Source organism: Salmo salar, chromosome 13 (genome assembly GCF_965601325.2).
Source record: "Salmo salar chromosome 13, fSalSal1, whole genome shotgun sequence".
Taxonomy (NCBI): Eukaryota; Metazoa; Chordata; class Actinopteri; order Salmoniformes; family Salmonidae; genus Salmo; species Salmo salar.
Window position 1 is genome coordinate 59,289,082 of NC_138303.1, and position 17,723 is coordinate 59,306,804.

Genomic DNA, 17,723 nt, shown 5'->3' on the forward strand with positions numbered 1-17,723 from the left:
TCTTTCTTTCTTTCTTTCTTTCTTTCTCTCGGAGGACCTGAGCCCTAGGATCATGCCTCAGGACTACCTGGCCTGATGACTCCTTGCTGTCCCCAGTTCACCTGGCCGTGCTGCTGCTCCAGTTTCAACTGTTCTGCCTGCGGCTATGGAACCCTGACCTGTTCACCGGACGTGCTACCTGTCCCAGACTGCTGTTTTCAACTCTCTAGAGACAGCAGGAGCGGTAGAGATACTCTGAATGATCTGCTATGAAAAGCCAACTGACATTTACTCCTGTGGTGCTGACCTGTTGCACCCTCGACAACCACTGTGATTATTATTATTTGACCCTGCTGGTAATCTATGAACACTTGAACATCTTGGCCATGTTCTGCTATAATCTCCACCTGGCACAGCCAGAGGACTGGCCACCCCTCATAGCCTGGTTCCTCTCTAGGTTTCTTCCTAGGTTCTGGCCTTTCTAGGGAGTTTTTCCTAGCCACCGTGCTTCTACACCTGCATTGCTTGCTGTTTGGGGTTTTAAGCTGGGTTTCTGTACAGCACTTTGTGACATCAGCTGATGTAAGAAGGGCTTTATAAATACATTTGATTTGATTTGATTAAAGAATAGAAATTATCCCAGATTTGACCTTTAGCTCAATTCAGGTAAACATTATTTGCCTGTTGCTCAAATCAAATTGTATTAGTCACATGTGCCGAATATGCTGAATGCAGTTAAATGCAGTTAAAAAAATACAGATAAGAAAAATAAATAAAAGTAACAAGTAATTAAAGAGCAGCAGTAAAATAACAATAGCGAGACTATATACAGGGGGGTACCAGTACAGAGTCAATGTGCGGGAGCACCGGTTAGTTGAGGTAATATGTACATGTTGCGTGTGTGTGTATGCCCATATTGCTTCTGTGTGTTTTTGTCTCTTCAGAATACTCCATATTGCTACGGCACTGATACTATGCCATCTCTGTAATAATATAGGAGATCCAGGAAAGCAGAACTTCAGACAGCAAGGAAGAGAGAGGAGCAGACAGGACAGAGAGAACACAGGCGAGGGGAGGCCCACACAAGACAAACATGTTATATTCCTCTCCAGCCAGAAGAAGTAGTTCTTGCTAAACATTACCTCTCAAAAAAAGAAAGATGCCACTTCTGACATGTCCTGTGTGTATAAACAGTTAGACCCTGAAACATTTGTGTCACTGTCCCTCCCCTAACCCGAACGACGCTGGCCCAATTGTGCGCCACCTAATGGGACACCCGCCTAATAGGACTCCCGATCGCGTCCGGTTGTGATACAGCCCGTGATCGAACCAGGGTCTGTAGTGACGCCTCTAGCACTGTGATGCAGTGCCTTAGACCGCTGCGCCACTCGGGAGCCTAAAATCCTAGTACTGTGTAATATAACTCGCAAACATTGTTACTATTTAGTTGGAGAAAGAATTGTATGCTGGTATGTACATGTGTAAAATTGTGAAGTGTTGTTACTACAGGGGGGTTGGAGGAGGTGTTTTTGTGTAATTAAATAGGTAGAATTATTGTCCTGTAGCTAATTGACCTTGGAATCTGTGATTTATTACCACAAATATAATAAAATAATTATTTCCAAGCGCGTTTGGTGCCTGCATTTGTAAATATCTGCAAAGGTGATCTGCCCCACTCCCCCTACAGTTATAATACAAGCCTACTGCTAATGTGAGTTTATGCAGTTCCAACATAATCCAAAAAAATGGCAACCTAAAATCCCAATCCCAACAACTAGAACATTATTTCATGCGAAACATTAATTTGTGGTCTAGGCTGCCATCCTTTGGATTGTTTTGGAACTGCACAGGGCGCGCAGCATGACAAACTCACATTATTAATTAGCAGTAATGTGACCAACATCAACATGCGGTAGGTACACAGAACGCACCGCAGCCTTTCAAAAAAAACAAAAAAGGTTAAATTGATAGACACCTTCATAGAGTTAGGATCCCCACAGGGCATATTTCCTGTTACAGCTCTTGTTTTCTTGAAGACAGAGTGGACTACCTGTGCTAATTACCTATCTATGTCTCCAAACACCTGTGTGGAAATGGAAGATAGACGCCACAAACGTGTTGTCACTGAAAAGTACTGTGGCTGCAACTGTGTTAAAACACAGTACAGTAAGTGTGAATTTTGCATTTGTGAAATTATTATTATTTTGACCTTTATTTAACTAGGCAAGTCAGTTAAGAACAAATTCTTATTTTTCAATCACGGCCTAGGAACAGTGGGTTAACTGCCTTGTGATATGAAAGTAGAGGGATATGATGTTTTAGGTACTATGAAAGTAGGGGGATTTAGAACCGTACCGCAATTGAGAATAAATTCACGTACAGACCCTGGTTCAATCACGGGCTGTATCACAACCGGACGCGAACGGGAGTCCCATTAGGCGGGTGTCCCATTAGGTGGAGCACAATTGGGCCAGCGTCGTTCGGGTTAGGGGAGGGACAGTGACAGAAACATTTCAGGGTCTAACCGTTTGGCTTCGAGCCAATTCACCCTTTGAACAGAACATGTAGGTTAGTCCAAGGTCCTTGGACTAACGAGTAAGGTTAGGCTCCTTTAGTCCAATATTAGGTTATATTTTCCCAGGCTGTTGGCCTGTTGTAAGATTAGATAGGGTCAAATAGTAGACTGGGGTGGTGGGTTTGATGACCGTAGAACTAGATGACAAGGTATATTTTTGTTTTGTGTTGTATCAAAAAGTGATTTATAATCCAGTCCAGTTGGTGGCGGTAATGCAACGTTAATATTGGATGCCAACCACTGTTAAACCCCACTGAAGAAGAAGTAGCTCAGCCACTGATTTATCAATGAGCCAGATTTTTTTACCGGATGTATAAATCTGAAGCCTCCGGTTGGCATTTCCACTCGCCGACAAATATGGTGATAAAAGGAAGCCCAGTGGGAGAAGATGGAACGAGATGGATTTTGGTCGACAGTCTTCACATTGATGAAACATTTGATCTCAATAGAGTTTTCTTTTCCCAAAACTATAATCGTGTTACGAACAGAGTGGACTAAGTTTTGTAGACATTACCCTTTGCCAAAGTTGCGTTGTCTAGGAGCGCAATGTCGAATGAGTTATTGCACACGCGCACTTCACAGAATAGGCGTTCGCTCCTGGAAATATGCAAATACATGCTAGAGCGCGCCAATAGGATCTCGGTAGCTCGTGCTTGCCTCTCCCCTTCAAACTTGCTTGTTCTGCCCACTATGATTAATTTGATCCCATTGGAAACGACAGGCTGTGGTCTATCTTGGGTTAGTTATCTTTGGATAAATTGCAATATGGCGACGCCCATGCACATAGTTATTGCTCGTCGGCAAGCGTAAGTTTGGTTATTGCTAACATGCTTAGGTCTGTTGGTATACTTACTTGATTCAGGGTATTTAGTGATCACGGTGTTAAGACCGAGTTCCGAATAGCTAGCTAACAATACTGGCCTGACGTAACGCTATCTAGCTAACGTTACTTGGCTACAACATTTTTCATTTGTTTGAGATTATGTAGGCAATAATGACGTACCAAGTTAACAAACAAAATAATTATATTTCATATAGTATACATTTATTTGTCTAACAAGCATGCATTTCCTCCATCTGCATGTTTTATAGCCGCTACATAAGTTAGCTAGCGCTAGGTAACTATCTAACTTAACGTTACTACTGAATTGTAACTGCGTCTGGGGAACAGGCACAGTGCTTGAGCCAGCAACTACTAGTGCCACATTCTCTATATTTCTTAACAGGCCGTAGACACTCAGATCCAGTCAGGGAGGTTACTCTATTCCGAAAAAGTATAATGTGCACTTAACCCAATATGACCACGGTAACCATTTGCCCAAGAAACAGCTGGCATTATCCAGCTATTTCAGTATTGATACTCATGTCAATGTCTTTTTCCCCTGTTCAATTTATTTATTTAACCAGGAAAAGCCCATTGTGACCCAGCGTCTCTTTTTCAAGGGAGACCTGGCCAAGAAGGCAGCAACAATCAATACATTTACAGAATTAAAACGTAGAACAACATGATCCAGTCTAAGAACAGTCTCCCATCAATATTTTAAATAAATTCAGTGGCACTAACATTTCCTGCAATTCTATCCATTTTGTATATTTAAACAATGTATTCTCAACATAGATCTTTCTAATATTTCTACTACTGTACATTGCATTTTAGTTACACTGTTTATGCACACCACATATGTATATACTGGATTCTTGACATAGCTCACTAATATAACTACTGTTGTACATATCATTCTTAGTATATCTTGTGTAAAGTCATCCGGTGTCAAATGTGTAGATTGAATTTAGATTACTGTTAGTGTTCTTTTATTTTTTTTTAATTGGATTCGTTCAGACATTTCTTGATTTCTTATTTAAATTGTTTGATTATTGTGCACTGTTTGACATTTTACTGTGTTGTTAGGAGTGAGTAAAAAAGCAATTCGCTGCACCTGGCACATCTGCTAAACTGTACGAAATTTGATTTTCATATAGGGAGGCAAATAAACAACATGTTCGGTGTCAGAAATGTTTGGAGTTTGGACACTGGACATATGAGTGCATTGGTAAACGAAAATACCTTCACAGGCCATCAAGGACAACAGAAATGAAAAAGAAACTGAAAGAAAATGAAAATAAACAGGTCAATACCACAGGGTAAGTCAACCATAAAGTATTTATTTGTTTTGGGTGAGTGCTGTATAGCGAAGTCAGCTTGACAGTGGATCACTTTTTTGTTCTGAGGATGTTTTAAACACTGGAAAGTCACCTGGATCGTGTCCAATAGAGGGAGGTGCGGAGGATGATGTTGCTGGGTGGGGGGGGGGTACTATGTACTGCAATAGCCTTGCAAGCCACCCTGTTCTCGCAACCATACAGGAATGGTTCGCTGCATGGATACAGTGGTAATCGGTTTGGAATTTATGAGGCTAGTACTGTAATCCAACCTCATAATTGTCTAGCACTGCCATCAAGAGGTGTTACAGTAGAACTCATCAATGGGAGGCCATATCCTCTGTAAAGTGGTATTAATGTGTTGCCAAGTTCCTTTTCACTTTTAATTCCCCCTGGTTGGTTTTGAATAATCTTTGGAATTTTCTCAGCCATGACATGTTACTATTTTCATCTGTATTCAGACCAGGAAAGGAGGACTCCAGTGAGAAAAAAATTAAGAAGAAAAGGTAACTGTCACAGGTTACTTTTCAGCTCTAACCCCATAAAATGGTTCTAACATTGGTGGTTGCAGATATAACTTAAGTGGGTAGAGCGAAGTACTTTTTATTATTAGAGATCTAGGCTGTGCCAGACATTGCCTGCACTATGCCTTCTGCAATGTACTCACTTATTCTGCCTATGCAATGGTTTTGTATGTTGTGCTACTTGCTTTCAGGTCAAAGGATTCAAGTGGTAGTAGCAGCAGTGATTCTGACAGCTCTTCCAGTGACTCATCGTCTGACAGTAGTGACTCCTCAAGCTCTTCGTCGGATGACAGTGATGACAGTTCTAGCTCCTCTTCCTCTAGCAGCTCAAGCAGCTCGGGTTCCGATTCATCTGAAGGCAGTGACTCGGATCAAGGTCCTCCCAAGAAGAAAAAGAAGAAGAAATGAAGACTGAGCTGTATTGTGTTCCACCATGACATTAACCTGAGCTAAACTCTGAACCTGTATCTGTTAAGGAGCTGTCTTAAAAATGATATGGTGTAAATTGTAATCAACAAGCAGTGAGGCATTTTGTATTTAGCATTTGTCAGAATGTGTTTTCTCTCCCCTGCATTAACCCCCCCTGTACAGTCAGTGGAAAGGTGTGGCCATATCTCAAGTTGGTCTCTCAACAAGTTAGGAAATTAATCTAGATTAAAATTGAGGAATGCGTGTGCTTTTTACATGCTGTAGTTCCTCACTTTCTACTAATGTTTTTGAGTGACTCCATACATGTACAGCTATGTGTCTACTGTTATGACTTTTGCTACTGAAAGATATGTAATAAATATTTTTGGGGTGGGGCTGCTGCAGCTGTGGACACATTTACCCATTAATTTTTCTTTTCATATTCTTTCCAGTACGATTCCAGAAACATTACCAGCCCAGTATAGCTTGGCTTTGGTTGTAGTGTGAATTGTGAAGCGTGTTATTGATTTTGGCATTCTTTTGATATGTTGTTATTGACTGTTGATAAACTGCCATTTTAAGGACATTTGTATGGTCTCTGTTTTGTTAGGCACAGCCCAAATGTGATCATGCCAATGTATCTGCCTGCCTGTAAGTTGGTTATGCTTTAAACTTTTTTTTTAACCTAGTGTCACAGCATTGAATAATTTAAGAATAAGAGTCAGTTGCAAGTGTATTTACCTGTTGGTGTTTTTCTTTACTTTTTCTGTCCAGATGGAACAAAGTCAACCATTATAGCACTTGAGTACCTTGAAAGTGTAGCAAATTGTATGCGTTGGTGTTAAGTGGGGTGGAACTACTGTGAGGCCATCGAAGGTGTGCCTGGGCGTGGTGCTTGAGATAGAGAAGTGTTTTAGGGGTGTGCTTCCCGATGGAAGGTCCAGGTAGTGTAGAGGGTAGAAAATGGATCTCTTGGCGTAACGGCTAAGGTGTTGGGTTGATAGTCGATGGGCCTGAGTTCAAGTCCCAGTTGAAGCTACCCCCAAATTTGCTACAATACAGTGCATTCGGAAAGTATTCAGACCCTTTTACTTTCTCCACATTTTGTTACGTTACAGCCTTATTCTAAAATTGATGAAATAATTGTTTTTCCTCGTCAATCTACACACAATAACCCATAATTACAAAATTGAGCTCAGGTGCATCCTGTTTCCATTGATCATCCTTGAGCTGTTTCTACAACTTGATTGGAGTCCACCTGTGGTAAACTCAATTGATTGGACATGATTTGGAATGGCACACACCTGTCTATATAAGGTCCCACAGTTGACAGTGCATGTCAGCAAAACCAAGCCATGAGGTTGAAGCACTTCAAATCAAACCTTATTTGGCACATCCACCGAATACAATAAGTGTAGACCTTAACCAACAGTGCGATTCAAGAAGAGTTAAGGAAATATTTACCAAATAAACTAGAAGCTGTTATGGAGCTTTTCAGTCCTAGACTTGTCCGTACAGCTCCGAGACAGGATTGTGTCGAGGCACAGATCTGGGGAAGGGTACCAAAGCAATTATGCAGAATTGATGGTCCCAAAGAAAACAGTACCTCCATTATTCTCAAATGGAAGAATTTTGGAACCACCAAGACTTCCTAGAGCTGGCTGCCTGGCCAAACTGAGCAATTGGGGGGTAAGGTTCCTTGGTCAGGGAGGTGACCAAGAACCCGATGGTCACTCTGACAGAGATCCGCTGTGGCGATGGGAGAACCTTCCAGAAGGACGACCATCTCTGCAACACTCCACCAATCAGGCCTTTTTGGTAGAATGGCCAGACGGAAGCCACACCACAGTAAAAAGCACATGACTGCCCGCTTGGAGTTTTCCAAAAGGCACCTAAAGGACTCAGACCATGAGAAACAAGATTGAACTCTTTGGCCTGAATGCCAAGCATCACGTCTGGAGGAAACCTGGCACCATCCTTACGGTGAAGCATGGTTGTGGCAGCATCATGCTGTGGGGATATTTTTCAGCGGCAGGGACTGGGAGACTAGTCGGGATCGAGGGAAAGATGAACAGAGCAAAGTACAGAGAGATCCTTGATGAAAACCTGCTCAGGACCTCAGACTGGGGTGAAGGTTCACCTTCCAACAGGACAATGACCCTATGCACACAGCCAAGACAACTTAGGAGTGGCTTTGGGGAAAGTCTCAATGTCCTCGAGTGGCCCAGCCAGAGCCTGGACTTGAACTAGATAGAACATCTCTGGAGAGATGCTCCCCATCCAACCTGACAGAGCTTGAGAGGATCTGTAGAGAACAGGGAGAAACTCCCCAAATACAGGTGTGCCAAGCTTGTAGCGTCATACCCAAGAAGACTTGGGGCTGTAATCGCTGTCAAAGGGAATTCAGCAAAGTACTGAGTAAAGGGTCTGAATACTTAGGTAAATGTTTTTTGTTCTTTAAAAAAATATACATTTCCAGAAACCTTTTTATTTGTATATATTTATCATTATAGATTGTTACGTTACAGCCTTATTATCAATGTGGAAAAAGTCAAGGGGTCTGAATACTTTCCGACTGCACTGTATATTGCAGCCTTAGCACAATACCTTGCAACCTTTTTTCAAGGGGGTCAGACCTCAATAAAATGGCTACAGTGCTATAAGGTGTTGGTTGCAGGGACCTGGGCAAAGCTACTTAATCTGTGTCCTGTGTTTGAGTCCTGATCATGCCATCCCAGGCCCAGTTTTCTAAAGGTTATCTATCAGGATTTTGCCTATTGGAGAGGATTAAATGAATAGGAATAGAACCAGAGTCCCCATTCAAGTCAATTTATTAGCAGTGGGGGCCAAAAGGTCAGAAAAACAGGCGTCAACATAATGAAGTTTATGACCTGGGTCAAATTATGAAATTCCTTGAATGCATTCAGAATAACTTCCTTTTAACAATTTTATTGCAAAATGTCAAATTTCTGTATTTAAATACACAACAAAATATTACTTTCCAAGATACTGTAGGATTCATGATCGGAACCTTAAGAATACACGTGATCAAGTTTAGGGAACCGAAGTCATCACAGCTGCTTTCTTGCATGTATCCACTCATCTCTGCCTAGCTAGCCACCTTGCTAGCTTTGTTGTAAAATGATAGAGAAAATAATGACGAATAATTTTCTGCTGTCACAGCTATACTTGATAGAGAGGATGTAGTCTTTTCATGCTTGAAGTATTTTAACTATTATTGTAACATTTTTGTCGGGTCCATTTTTTTTTTTTTTTAACTGGAAAGTGGAAAAGACAAAGAGAAAGGGCTTTCCAATAGCTAGAATGGTTTGGGCCTAAAAAGAAGAGAAGAGGTAAGTGGATTTAACAAAATGTTAACTAAAATCTTTATTGTTATGTAGCTACTAGTTAGCGGTTATGGTAACAATTCCTGTGCATTGTAATTTAGCTATTTATCGTGTGTATATTAAAGATAGATGGCCAGTAATATCGAGCAAGTGGTAGTTAGACTAGTTGGCAACGGAATAACTAGTTAACATTGTACGTTAGGCAATGCTAGCTATCTAGCTAGCTATCCATGGTGACACCCCATTGAAAGTTTCCGTACCGTCGACAATTTGTTATTAAATTAACGTTAGTTGACAGAATTAAGTCGTTTGCCGACCTTGGCTTAGTGGAAAAGTTAGCTGATAGGTCAGTTAGCATGGAAGCTTGGGTGGCTAACTAGCTGGCGACCTGTATCATGAGTAGTCTCAGCCAAAATCTCTGGTCATACTGAACACTATCACAGGTGCTTATTTGGAAGTCGTTGAACATGTGATTTTTACAAAATAACAAGTTTGGCAGCAATGTATCCGAAATACATGGGTACTGTAGCAAGCTAGCTTGCGTCTTATTTTTTGTGGGACTGTTTACAACAGGGGTTTTCAAACTGGGGTCCGCGGCCCCCTATGGGTCCGCGGAGGTATTACAGTGGGCCCTTGAATTATTCTTTTTTTTGGGGGGGGGGGGCTGTATTTTAATAATTATTTTATACCGTCGTGGATACCATTTTTGTGTTGTTGTGTCCAGTATGACGGAAGTTCTCGGTAGTTTCACGAGTCAATGCTAACTAGCATTAGCGCAATGACTGGGAGTCTTCAGGAACAGTTGGCATGCTGGCATGCTATCTGTTCCTGTTCATCCGACTGGGGAATTAAATAAAGGGTTTCATCGTCACACTATCCCTTTTAATATGGAGGAAATTAGCCATTGGAGATGATTCGTTTTTTTTCTGTATTGAAAATTCTTAGGCGGGCCAATGTCTTTTTATTTTAATTAACCTTTATTTAACTAGGCAAGTCAGTTAATAATTTGTTCTAATTTACAAGGACGGCCTACCAAAAGGCCTCCTGCGGGGCTGGGATTAAAAATATAGGACAAAACGCACCACAACGAGAGACCTAAGACAACAATAGCATGGCAGCAACACACGATAACACAGCATGGAAGAACAATTTGTCAACTTAAACTACCAAAACCAGATGAAAAGCAAGCAGAAAAGATATTGAACTATATATATATATTTTTTTAATAATGCCATCTTTGAGAACTAACAATCAAATAAAAGCTAGACAGTCCGGGAGAATAGCAAATTCAGAAAACCGGGCATTCAGGACACATGCCCATTTCATGTTTGAGCAGAGGAATACAGTATTATCCATGGAAAGTACATAGAATTGCAGGAAATTTGCTTGAAACCCTTAATTCTCTCTGTGCTAAACTGTGACATTTCTGGAAATTTGCTTAAATTATACCACCAAGATGCTTTTCTAGCTGCTAGACTTAGAATTTCCTCTTCCAATGAACTGTGGGATGGTCAAGCTAATGAAACAGTCTACCAAATCTATTCATTTTAAAATGTTGATTATTTATATTTGCCATTACCATTCACCTTTGTTGCTAAAATATGATGTGGGTCCTGGAGTCACCGGTTTGCCTGGGCGGGGTTCTCTGGGCAAGAAAAGTTTGAAACCCCTGGTGACATCTAATGCTTTGACTCTGTCGTTGCAACCTAGGCTCAAAAAACCTAGCACTCATCATTAGCCTACTTATTTTGGCCTGTAAAAACAAACCGCAGCCAGAAGGAAATCTGAAATTGCCCAGGTTCAGAACCCTCTGTCTTAATTAACCTCTGGGTGTTGATACACACTAATTGTCTTTGAGGATATTTTTCTAAAATGTTATATCAAACCAGACCAATGTATGACGGCATGCATCCCATAGTAGTCAAGTGTTTATTTATTTATACTGAACAAAAAAATATTACCGCAACAATTTCAGATTTTACTGAGTTACATTTCATAGAAGGGAATCAGTCAATTTGAAATAAATAAATGAGGTCCTAATCTATGGATTTCACATAACAGGGCAGGGGCCCACCCACTTGGGAGCCAGGCCCAGCCAATCAGAATGAGGTTTTTACCCACAAAAAATCTTTATTACAGATATAAATACTCATCAGAACATTAGCTGTGTTGGACAGTTGCATGCTCTGTCAGCTTGAGACATCAATGGAATTGTGTTGAGTGACACAACTGCACATTTTAGTGGCCTTTTATTGTCCCCAGCACAAGGTGCACCTGTGTAATGATCATCCTGTTTTTTTTCAGGTTCTTGATATACCACACCTGTCAGGTGGGTAGATTATCTTGGCAAAGGAGAAATGCTCACTAACAGGGATGTAAACACATTTTTAAGAGAAATAATATTTTTGTACATATGGGAAAATTCTGGCATCTTTTATTTCAGCTCATGAAACATGGGAACAACACTTTACATGTTGTTTTTATTTTTGTTCCGTATAGTTAGCCCTAGTAGTATTTTTTTTTTTTGATAGCGTTAAGTTGGTGCCCTTTACATGAGCACTACTGTAACAATAAGCATGTTAGAATTTCTTCGGCGTGAACACCATTGTCTTCCCTTATGTCCCATTTTTTTAATAAAAAATACTAAATAGAGCTAAATAGCTGTATTTTTCTCCATCCACAGTTGACTTGCTGGGTCTAGGACTCCATTTTAGGTGCTACAGTGAGGAAGGGGCAGCTCAAGTCTTGGTACTTGCTACATAACTACCAATTTCTCTGAGGCATGGCCTCTGCTGGCAAGCATAATAAGTGCTACAGTACAGACATATGCCTCTGTGTGAAGTCTTCCCAACTTCCTGTTTAGGTTTCTCTATGGCTTCAGCTAGCCTAACTGTTTCCTCCAAGGCCAACTGCTCAAGAATGTGGTTTTACAGCCGAGTTATGACATAAATATTTAGGCTATTGTTTAATGTGGTGGTGATGCAAGGATTATGCAATCTTAGTACAGTTTTTGTTTTTACAAATGTACAAGCAATGAATGTAGCCTAAATGTGGTTATTTGCGTCTTGCAAGACAATGCAGTGGACAATTTATTCATCCAAGATGGCAAAAACTAGTCTACCATAAATGTAGCCTTTTTTTCTTTATTTTTTTACAATGCTGTAAGTGGTGGGTTTCAGGTTGTAAATAAGCTATTGCACACAAGGATTGATGAAACCCCTGTCTCTAAAGCAGTCTGACTAGACTAGTAGTTAAACACTTGTTTTTGAATACCAGTTGTTCCTGCCAAAACCAGCACCTGGACGCACTGCTGTGCACACGGTTTATTTTTAGTCAGACTAGATCTCTGTAAGTGTTCGTATTTATTTCGCTAACACAATCTAGCCTGGTCAATTGTTTTTTTACCGCATACTGTAGTCATAGGAGGGTAGTTTAAGGCCCTTACATCGCTTATGGCAAGCTCTTGATGAAACTAATAAGCCATCAGCTGCTTCCTCAGGGCTCTTGGGTCAAAGCAAAAATATATGCTGCGCACCAGCCCGTTGCAGCATTTGTTCCTTTTTGACTCTGGATACAATTATCTTGTATGACAGCATATCATGCAGGCTATTTTATTGAATGCATAGCCTTCTACAACATGGGTCTCCAACCCTCTTCCTGGAGAGCTATCCTCCTCTAGGTTTTTGCTTCAAACCCAGTTGTAACTAACCTGGTTCAGTTTTATCAACCAGCTAGTTATTAGAATCAGGTGTGCCAGATTAGGGTTGGAGTGAACCTACAGGACGGTAGCTCGCCCAGAACAAGGTCGGAGAGCCCTCGTCTACATCATATAGCCTAGTAGGCCTACAACTTTGTTCTAATGTGACACTGTCCTTTTTGTTTTTATTTGGCAAAACAAGAAATTAGATGTTTATAGGCTGACAGAGGAGTGAAAGTGTCTGTTTTTAATGTCTAAATACCATAGAGGTACAGTACTAGGCTTGGTGAGCCTTATTTAGGTTTCTATTTGTAGTTCAAGTCCAATAGATATGCAAGTGTTCCAAATATAGCCTCTTCAACGGGTTGGTGAGTAAGTAGTCTATGTCTGATGGGACAGGGAAACTGCCTACTGAATTATCCAGGAATTTCCATGTTGTCTCTGGCTAGATGAGGCTTGTTTGAGCTGTTGGTTCTTGTCATTTCACTAAACAATAAAACACACATTTTGTAAAGACTCCTGCTTAGTTTGTTCATCCAATAACATGTTTGGTGTGAAGCCTGTAATTTCTTCAAAATGTATTTTAAAGCGAAAATGGGTACATTAGCCAAACTTATCCTTGCCTTAGGCCTAATAATAAAACAAATTACTATTATGATTTAACGCTAGGAAGTTACAGCTAAAATGAGACTGCATATTTGACTTAACTAGGCTAGCCTTTATCATTATGTTAGCGAGAAGGAGCTTGACCATGTGACACATAGGCAAGGGGTTATTTGAAAGGTTAAAAAGTTAGCTTACTTTTGTTCCTCTAACCGTTATTCGATATAGACTAGGCCTACTTTTTATTCCTTGAATGTAAAGGCCAATTGACTCCCCAAACTCCTGACGGTTCACCTTCATTTTCACATATTTAAAGCATCTGAAATAATATTTCCCAAGCTGTCTTAATGGATTTGCTCATGTCATAAAAGTCCATTTAGGGCTAGTGTTTCCATATGAAGAGTGGCACACATCCTGCTGCTCACAGCTGTTGTCATCGCTAACGTCACTAACAAAATGCTGTTCTGGGAATTTCTTTTTTTATGGGGCCTTGACGATGAGCAATGGAGTTGGCAAGAGCACAAACAGATCTGGGATCAGGCCAAAGTGGACTAGGTGTCGGCTATAGGCCTAAACTCACATTGCATTCAATTGGCCTACTGCTCTATTGACAAGTCTTTGAATCTTGTATGGTAGACTACTCATTCAGTGGTGTTTAATTCAGCTATTTTGTTAGGGTTTGGTTTCTGCCACTGCCATTCAAGTAGTTGGGCTATACCACTTCTGGGCAATAGACTGTCATCATATTGCTGATAAAAAAATATCTGTCTGGGAAATGCCTTTAGTGACTTGAGTAGGGCTTCCCCTGTTCCCATCTCTAGTAGAAAACAGGCTCTGTCCCTTTAAAGAAATTGCTGCTAGTTTACCCAGTGCTCCAGGGCATAGTGGGGGAGGGAGGTTGTTGACGGGGAGACAGGCTCTGGTTGGCTCTGGCGTCCTCAGAGTGGCTCATGACATCACAAGGAGGAGAGGCTCAGTGGCATAAAATAACATCTCCTTTTATGGAACTAGGTGGACTATTCCATTTTCCGGAAGAGGTTGCTATTCTCTTTATTGTAGACACTTTTTCCTTATTTTTCTTCTCTAAAGTGTGAGACAGTAAGTTTATTGTTCCACTATTTTAGGCCCGGGCCTGTTTTTCTCCTGCCTATTCATATTCCTTCTATTCATATTCCCTTTATTGTCTTTTTACTCTACTGATCTTGTTTAGATTAATTTGTTTAGAGAAGGCTTTGTGATGTAAAGGGTACTTGCCCAAGCACAGTGATAGAATAGAATGTCTCTTGTTCACTTTGAAAATGATGTCCTAATTACCACTGTTCCAAAGATCCTTAAGCTCCTGTCAGTACTATTTTGCCTTGCGGCAGTACAACGGGTTTGTTCCAATTATAATATCTCACCTCCAAGAGTGTACGACACATTGTGCACTCATGCGTGCAACCCCCTATCACACACACAAAGAGCCTCCTCTCAACTTCACCTATTGTCCCCTGCCTTTAGCACACCCGCTGTTCGGCAGGGTGGTATCTCCCGTGAACGAACAGTAACCTCCCCTCCCTGAGTCAAATGTATCTCTACTCCAAGGAAATAATGTAATGTCGATGCTGTAGATCAGGAAACCCAGTTTTGACAACGCCTGTCATCATTAAAGGAGTACTACCAGAGAGCAGGCCGGCAGAGTATGACAACCCTTCTGAATCCCATGGAGTTTCACTGAATCCCCTTTCCAATGTTTAAGTGCTTTGGGCCATGGCCTCTCTGTCAGGGTAAGCAACACAACTACTTGGTTTCTCTTGTTGGTGTTCTGGCTACGTTTCCTGTGAATAGCGTTAGCCTAACTGTCGTACTAGTCAGACTGTCACCAAACTTCATTAACAAATCGTGGTAGTTGGGGTTATGATGGAAGTGTGGAAATGTATTTTTCCCAAAGAAGCAAGGTCCTACTTTCATGGTGTTCAGACACTTATATCTACCTCTTCAGTTTTTTCTTAGTCTTTTCTTAGTTTATCTGTTAGTCATATAAAAGTGAGGTCAGGAAGCCTTGATTACCAGTTCAGTATGGCTCTCTCCCCCCCGTCCCCGTCACCAGTTAACATTTAAACTCCCTAGACTCAGACTTTGCACTCTTTAGTAATAGAGAGCAATGGTAATGGCGGATCTTTGTAAGTACTAACTCCGCCATGGCTCGTCGGCCAAAGCCTTTGGGGAAATTCATGTTTTTTGGGATAAACACCGAAAAGAATCTCCGTGGTAAAGACAGGCTTAGAAGATCTTGTGTTTTGTTCTGAGATGATCTTCATCAGCTCAAGTAATTTTTAAAAACTTTGAAGCATTTATGTAATCAAAACAAGCACATAACCTTTATGAACTATGAAGCCTTTATGTTAACTGACTGTTATCTTATAGCAGAAAACGTATAAGATCTCCTAAGCCTGTGTTAACCTCAGACCTTATTTTTGGTGCTTATCCCAAAACCCCATTTCCTCCATAGGAATGGCTGAATGAACTTGAGGTAACTGATTTCCGTTTTCTTAGGACTACAAGCTGGCGATCTCTATTTGCACAGTTAGGTACTAAGGTTGGTATGAAAACACATTGCTTGACTGGTAGCCTTGCCCGCAACCGTTCTTTTCTCCAAATTTGTTTCGTAGTACAGTTTATCTTTGTACCAGTGCTAAAATGTGAGTCAGTGACCATTTCAAGATAAAACACAATTGGGCAGGTATGGTGTTTTATATTTCATAGTTGGGTGATTCTCACGAAACGGGCGCTAGACCAAAACATTTATCTTGGATCACTTTCCATAATCCTCTTGGATCACTAAGATTAGGACCTGTTAAAAAACTGTACTAAGCTCTATTAGAGATTCAGTAACCAAATGCATCAAACTGTCATTTGTTAATCCCAGAATACCCCTTATTTTAGTATAAGTACTGTAATTATGTGAATGCATTTAAGTCAAAAGTGGATTTATTGGAAAATTCCTCCCAAAAACTATCTTTTGGTATTAGTTACATTAGTCCATTGTTGATATAGTCAACAATGGACTAATGAAACAAATACCAAAAGAGAGTTTTTAGGTGCAGTCTTCCATCCGATTTGGACCAAACATGAGGAATCCAAAGAAGTGGTCAAAAGCCACCCTAACCCCACGCCAATCCCACACCAATATCGAGTCTATAGTATCAGTTCCCTACGTTTGACAAGTAGTATGGAGCTGCGGCTCTGAGTATTGTTTCTTTATCTTATGTAAGGTATTCTCAGTGAATTTGGTGACATTTTTTTCCAGTTCAGAGAATTAGTAATTGTAGTTGTTGGGTTTATGTCCCGTCCTACATCTTGATATTAACAGGTTCTGACCACTAGATGGCACTATTCCTGCTATTAGGATACTTTTTTTAAGAACTCCCCCATTGTTAACCAATATTTAATTTGGCTGAACTGTCCCTTTAGCAATGTGGGGAGGATTCTTTATAAAATAATCCCCTAATAGCAGGAACAGTACCATCTAGTGGTCAGAACCTGATAATATCAGAATGTAGGATGGGACATTCATCCAACAACTTCAATTACTAATTTCTCAGAAATTGTGGGGGGGAAATTCAATGAGAATACATTACATAGGATGAAGAAACTATACTCTGAGTCGCAGCTCCATACTAATTGTCAAACATAGAAAACTAATACTATATAGGGTAAGCAAACCCTTTAAGCCCACTTCCATCTTTGGATTCAAATGAAAAACTACACTGAACAAAAATATAAATGAAACATGCAACAATTTCAAAGATACAGTTCATGTAAGGAAATCAGTCAATTGTGATCTGGTGTGATCATTTGCCTCATGCAATGCGACACATCTCCTTTGATTGTGGCCTGTGGAATTGTCCCACTCCTCTTCAATAGCGGTGCGACGTTGCTGGATATTGGTGGGAACTGGAACACGAGGTCGTACACGTCGATCCAGAGCTTCCCAAACATGCTCAATGGGTGACATGTCTGAGTATGCAGGCCATGGAAGAACTGGAACATTTTCAGCTTCTAAGAATTTTGTACAGATCCTTGCGACATGGAGCCGTGCATTATCATGCTGAAACATGAAGTGATGGCGGCGGCAGTTCAATGGCACGACAATGGGACTCGTCACGGTATCTCTGTGCCTTCAAATTGCCATCGGAAAATGCAGTTGTTCGTTGTCTGTAGCTTATGCCTGCCCATACCATAACCCCACCGCCACCATGGGGCACTGTTCACAAAGTTGACATCAGCAAACCGCTCGCCCACACAACACCATAGACGCTATCTGCTTGGGTTTCATCCATGAAGAGCACACTTCTCCAGTGTGGCAGTGGCCATCGAAGGTGATTATTTGCCGACTGAAGTCGGTTACGATGACAAACTGTATCAAGACCCCGGTGAGGATGACGAGC

At 40.9% G+C, this 17,723-nt stretch overlaps 2 protein-coding genes across 8 annotated transcripts in view; both read left to right on the plus strand.

The window, feature by feature from the left end:
* The first annotated feature begins 1,943 nt into the window (after positions 1-1,943).
* Positions 1,944-6,230, plus strand: zcchc10 (zinc finger, CCHC domain containing 10). Of its 3 annotated transcripts, none has more exons than XM_014136796.3 (4): positions 1,944-2,145; positions 4,535-4,696; positions 5,176-5,220; positions 5,430-6,230. In XM_014136796.3, exons 2-4 carry the CDS (start codon positions 4,647-4,649, stop codon positions 5,644-5,646), a joined length of 312 nt encoding a protein of 103 aa, XP_013992271.1. In that variant the 5' UTR covers positions 1,944-2,145; positions 4,535-4,646; the 3' UTR covers positions 5,647-6,230. The 3 variants fall into 3 exon arrangements, with proteins under 3 accessions (XP_013992271.1, XP_013992270.3, XP_013992272.1); XM_014136795.3 differs by lacking the exon at positions 1,944-2,145 and adding an exon at positions 3,228-3,360; XM_014136797.3 differs by lacking the exon at positions 1,944-2,145 and adding an exon at positions 3,249-3,292.
* A 2,481-nt stretch (positions 6,231-8,711) lies between these two features.
* The window catches only part of aff4 (ALF transcription elongation factor 4), a 36,614-nt gene continuing 27,602 nt past the window's right edge, over positions 8,712-17,723 (plus strand). For 2 of the 5 annotated variants that reach the window (XM_045693398.2, XM_082960231.1), the window contains exon 1: positions 14,848-15,059. Coding sequence is in view for 1 of the 5 variants with exons in the window: in XM_014136798.3 (XP_013992273.1) it covers positions 15,043-15,059 (17 nt within the window). In the remaining 4 variants the exon portion in view is untranslated. Of the gene's footprint in view, positions 9,000-14,845; positions 15,060-17,723 lie in introns of those variants that run through there. The other 3 variants (XM_082960232.1, XM_014136799.3, XM_014136798.3) reach the window with 3 other exon arrangements.

Excerpts from the sequence above, each read along its gene's own strand:
- zcchc10 (XM_014136795.3), top strand. The coding sequence starts at position 3,245 with ATGATTAATTTGATCCCATTGGAAACGACAGGCTGTGGTCTATCTTGG. Across the intron at positions 3,361-4,534 it reads GTTATTGCTCGTCGGCAAGC|GGAGGCAAATAAACAACATG; the intron begins GTAAGTTTGGTT and ends ATTTTCATATAG. Across the intron at positions 4,697-5,175 it reads AAACAGGTCAATACCACAGG|ACCAGGAAAGGAGGACTCCA; the intron begins GTAAGTCAACCA and ends ATCTGTATTCAG.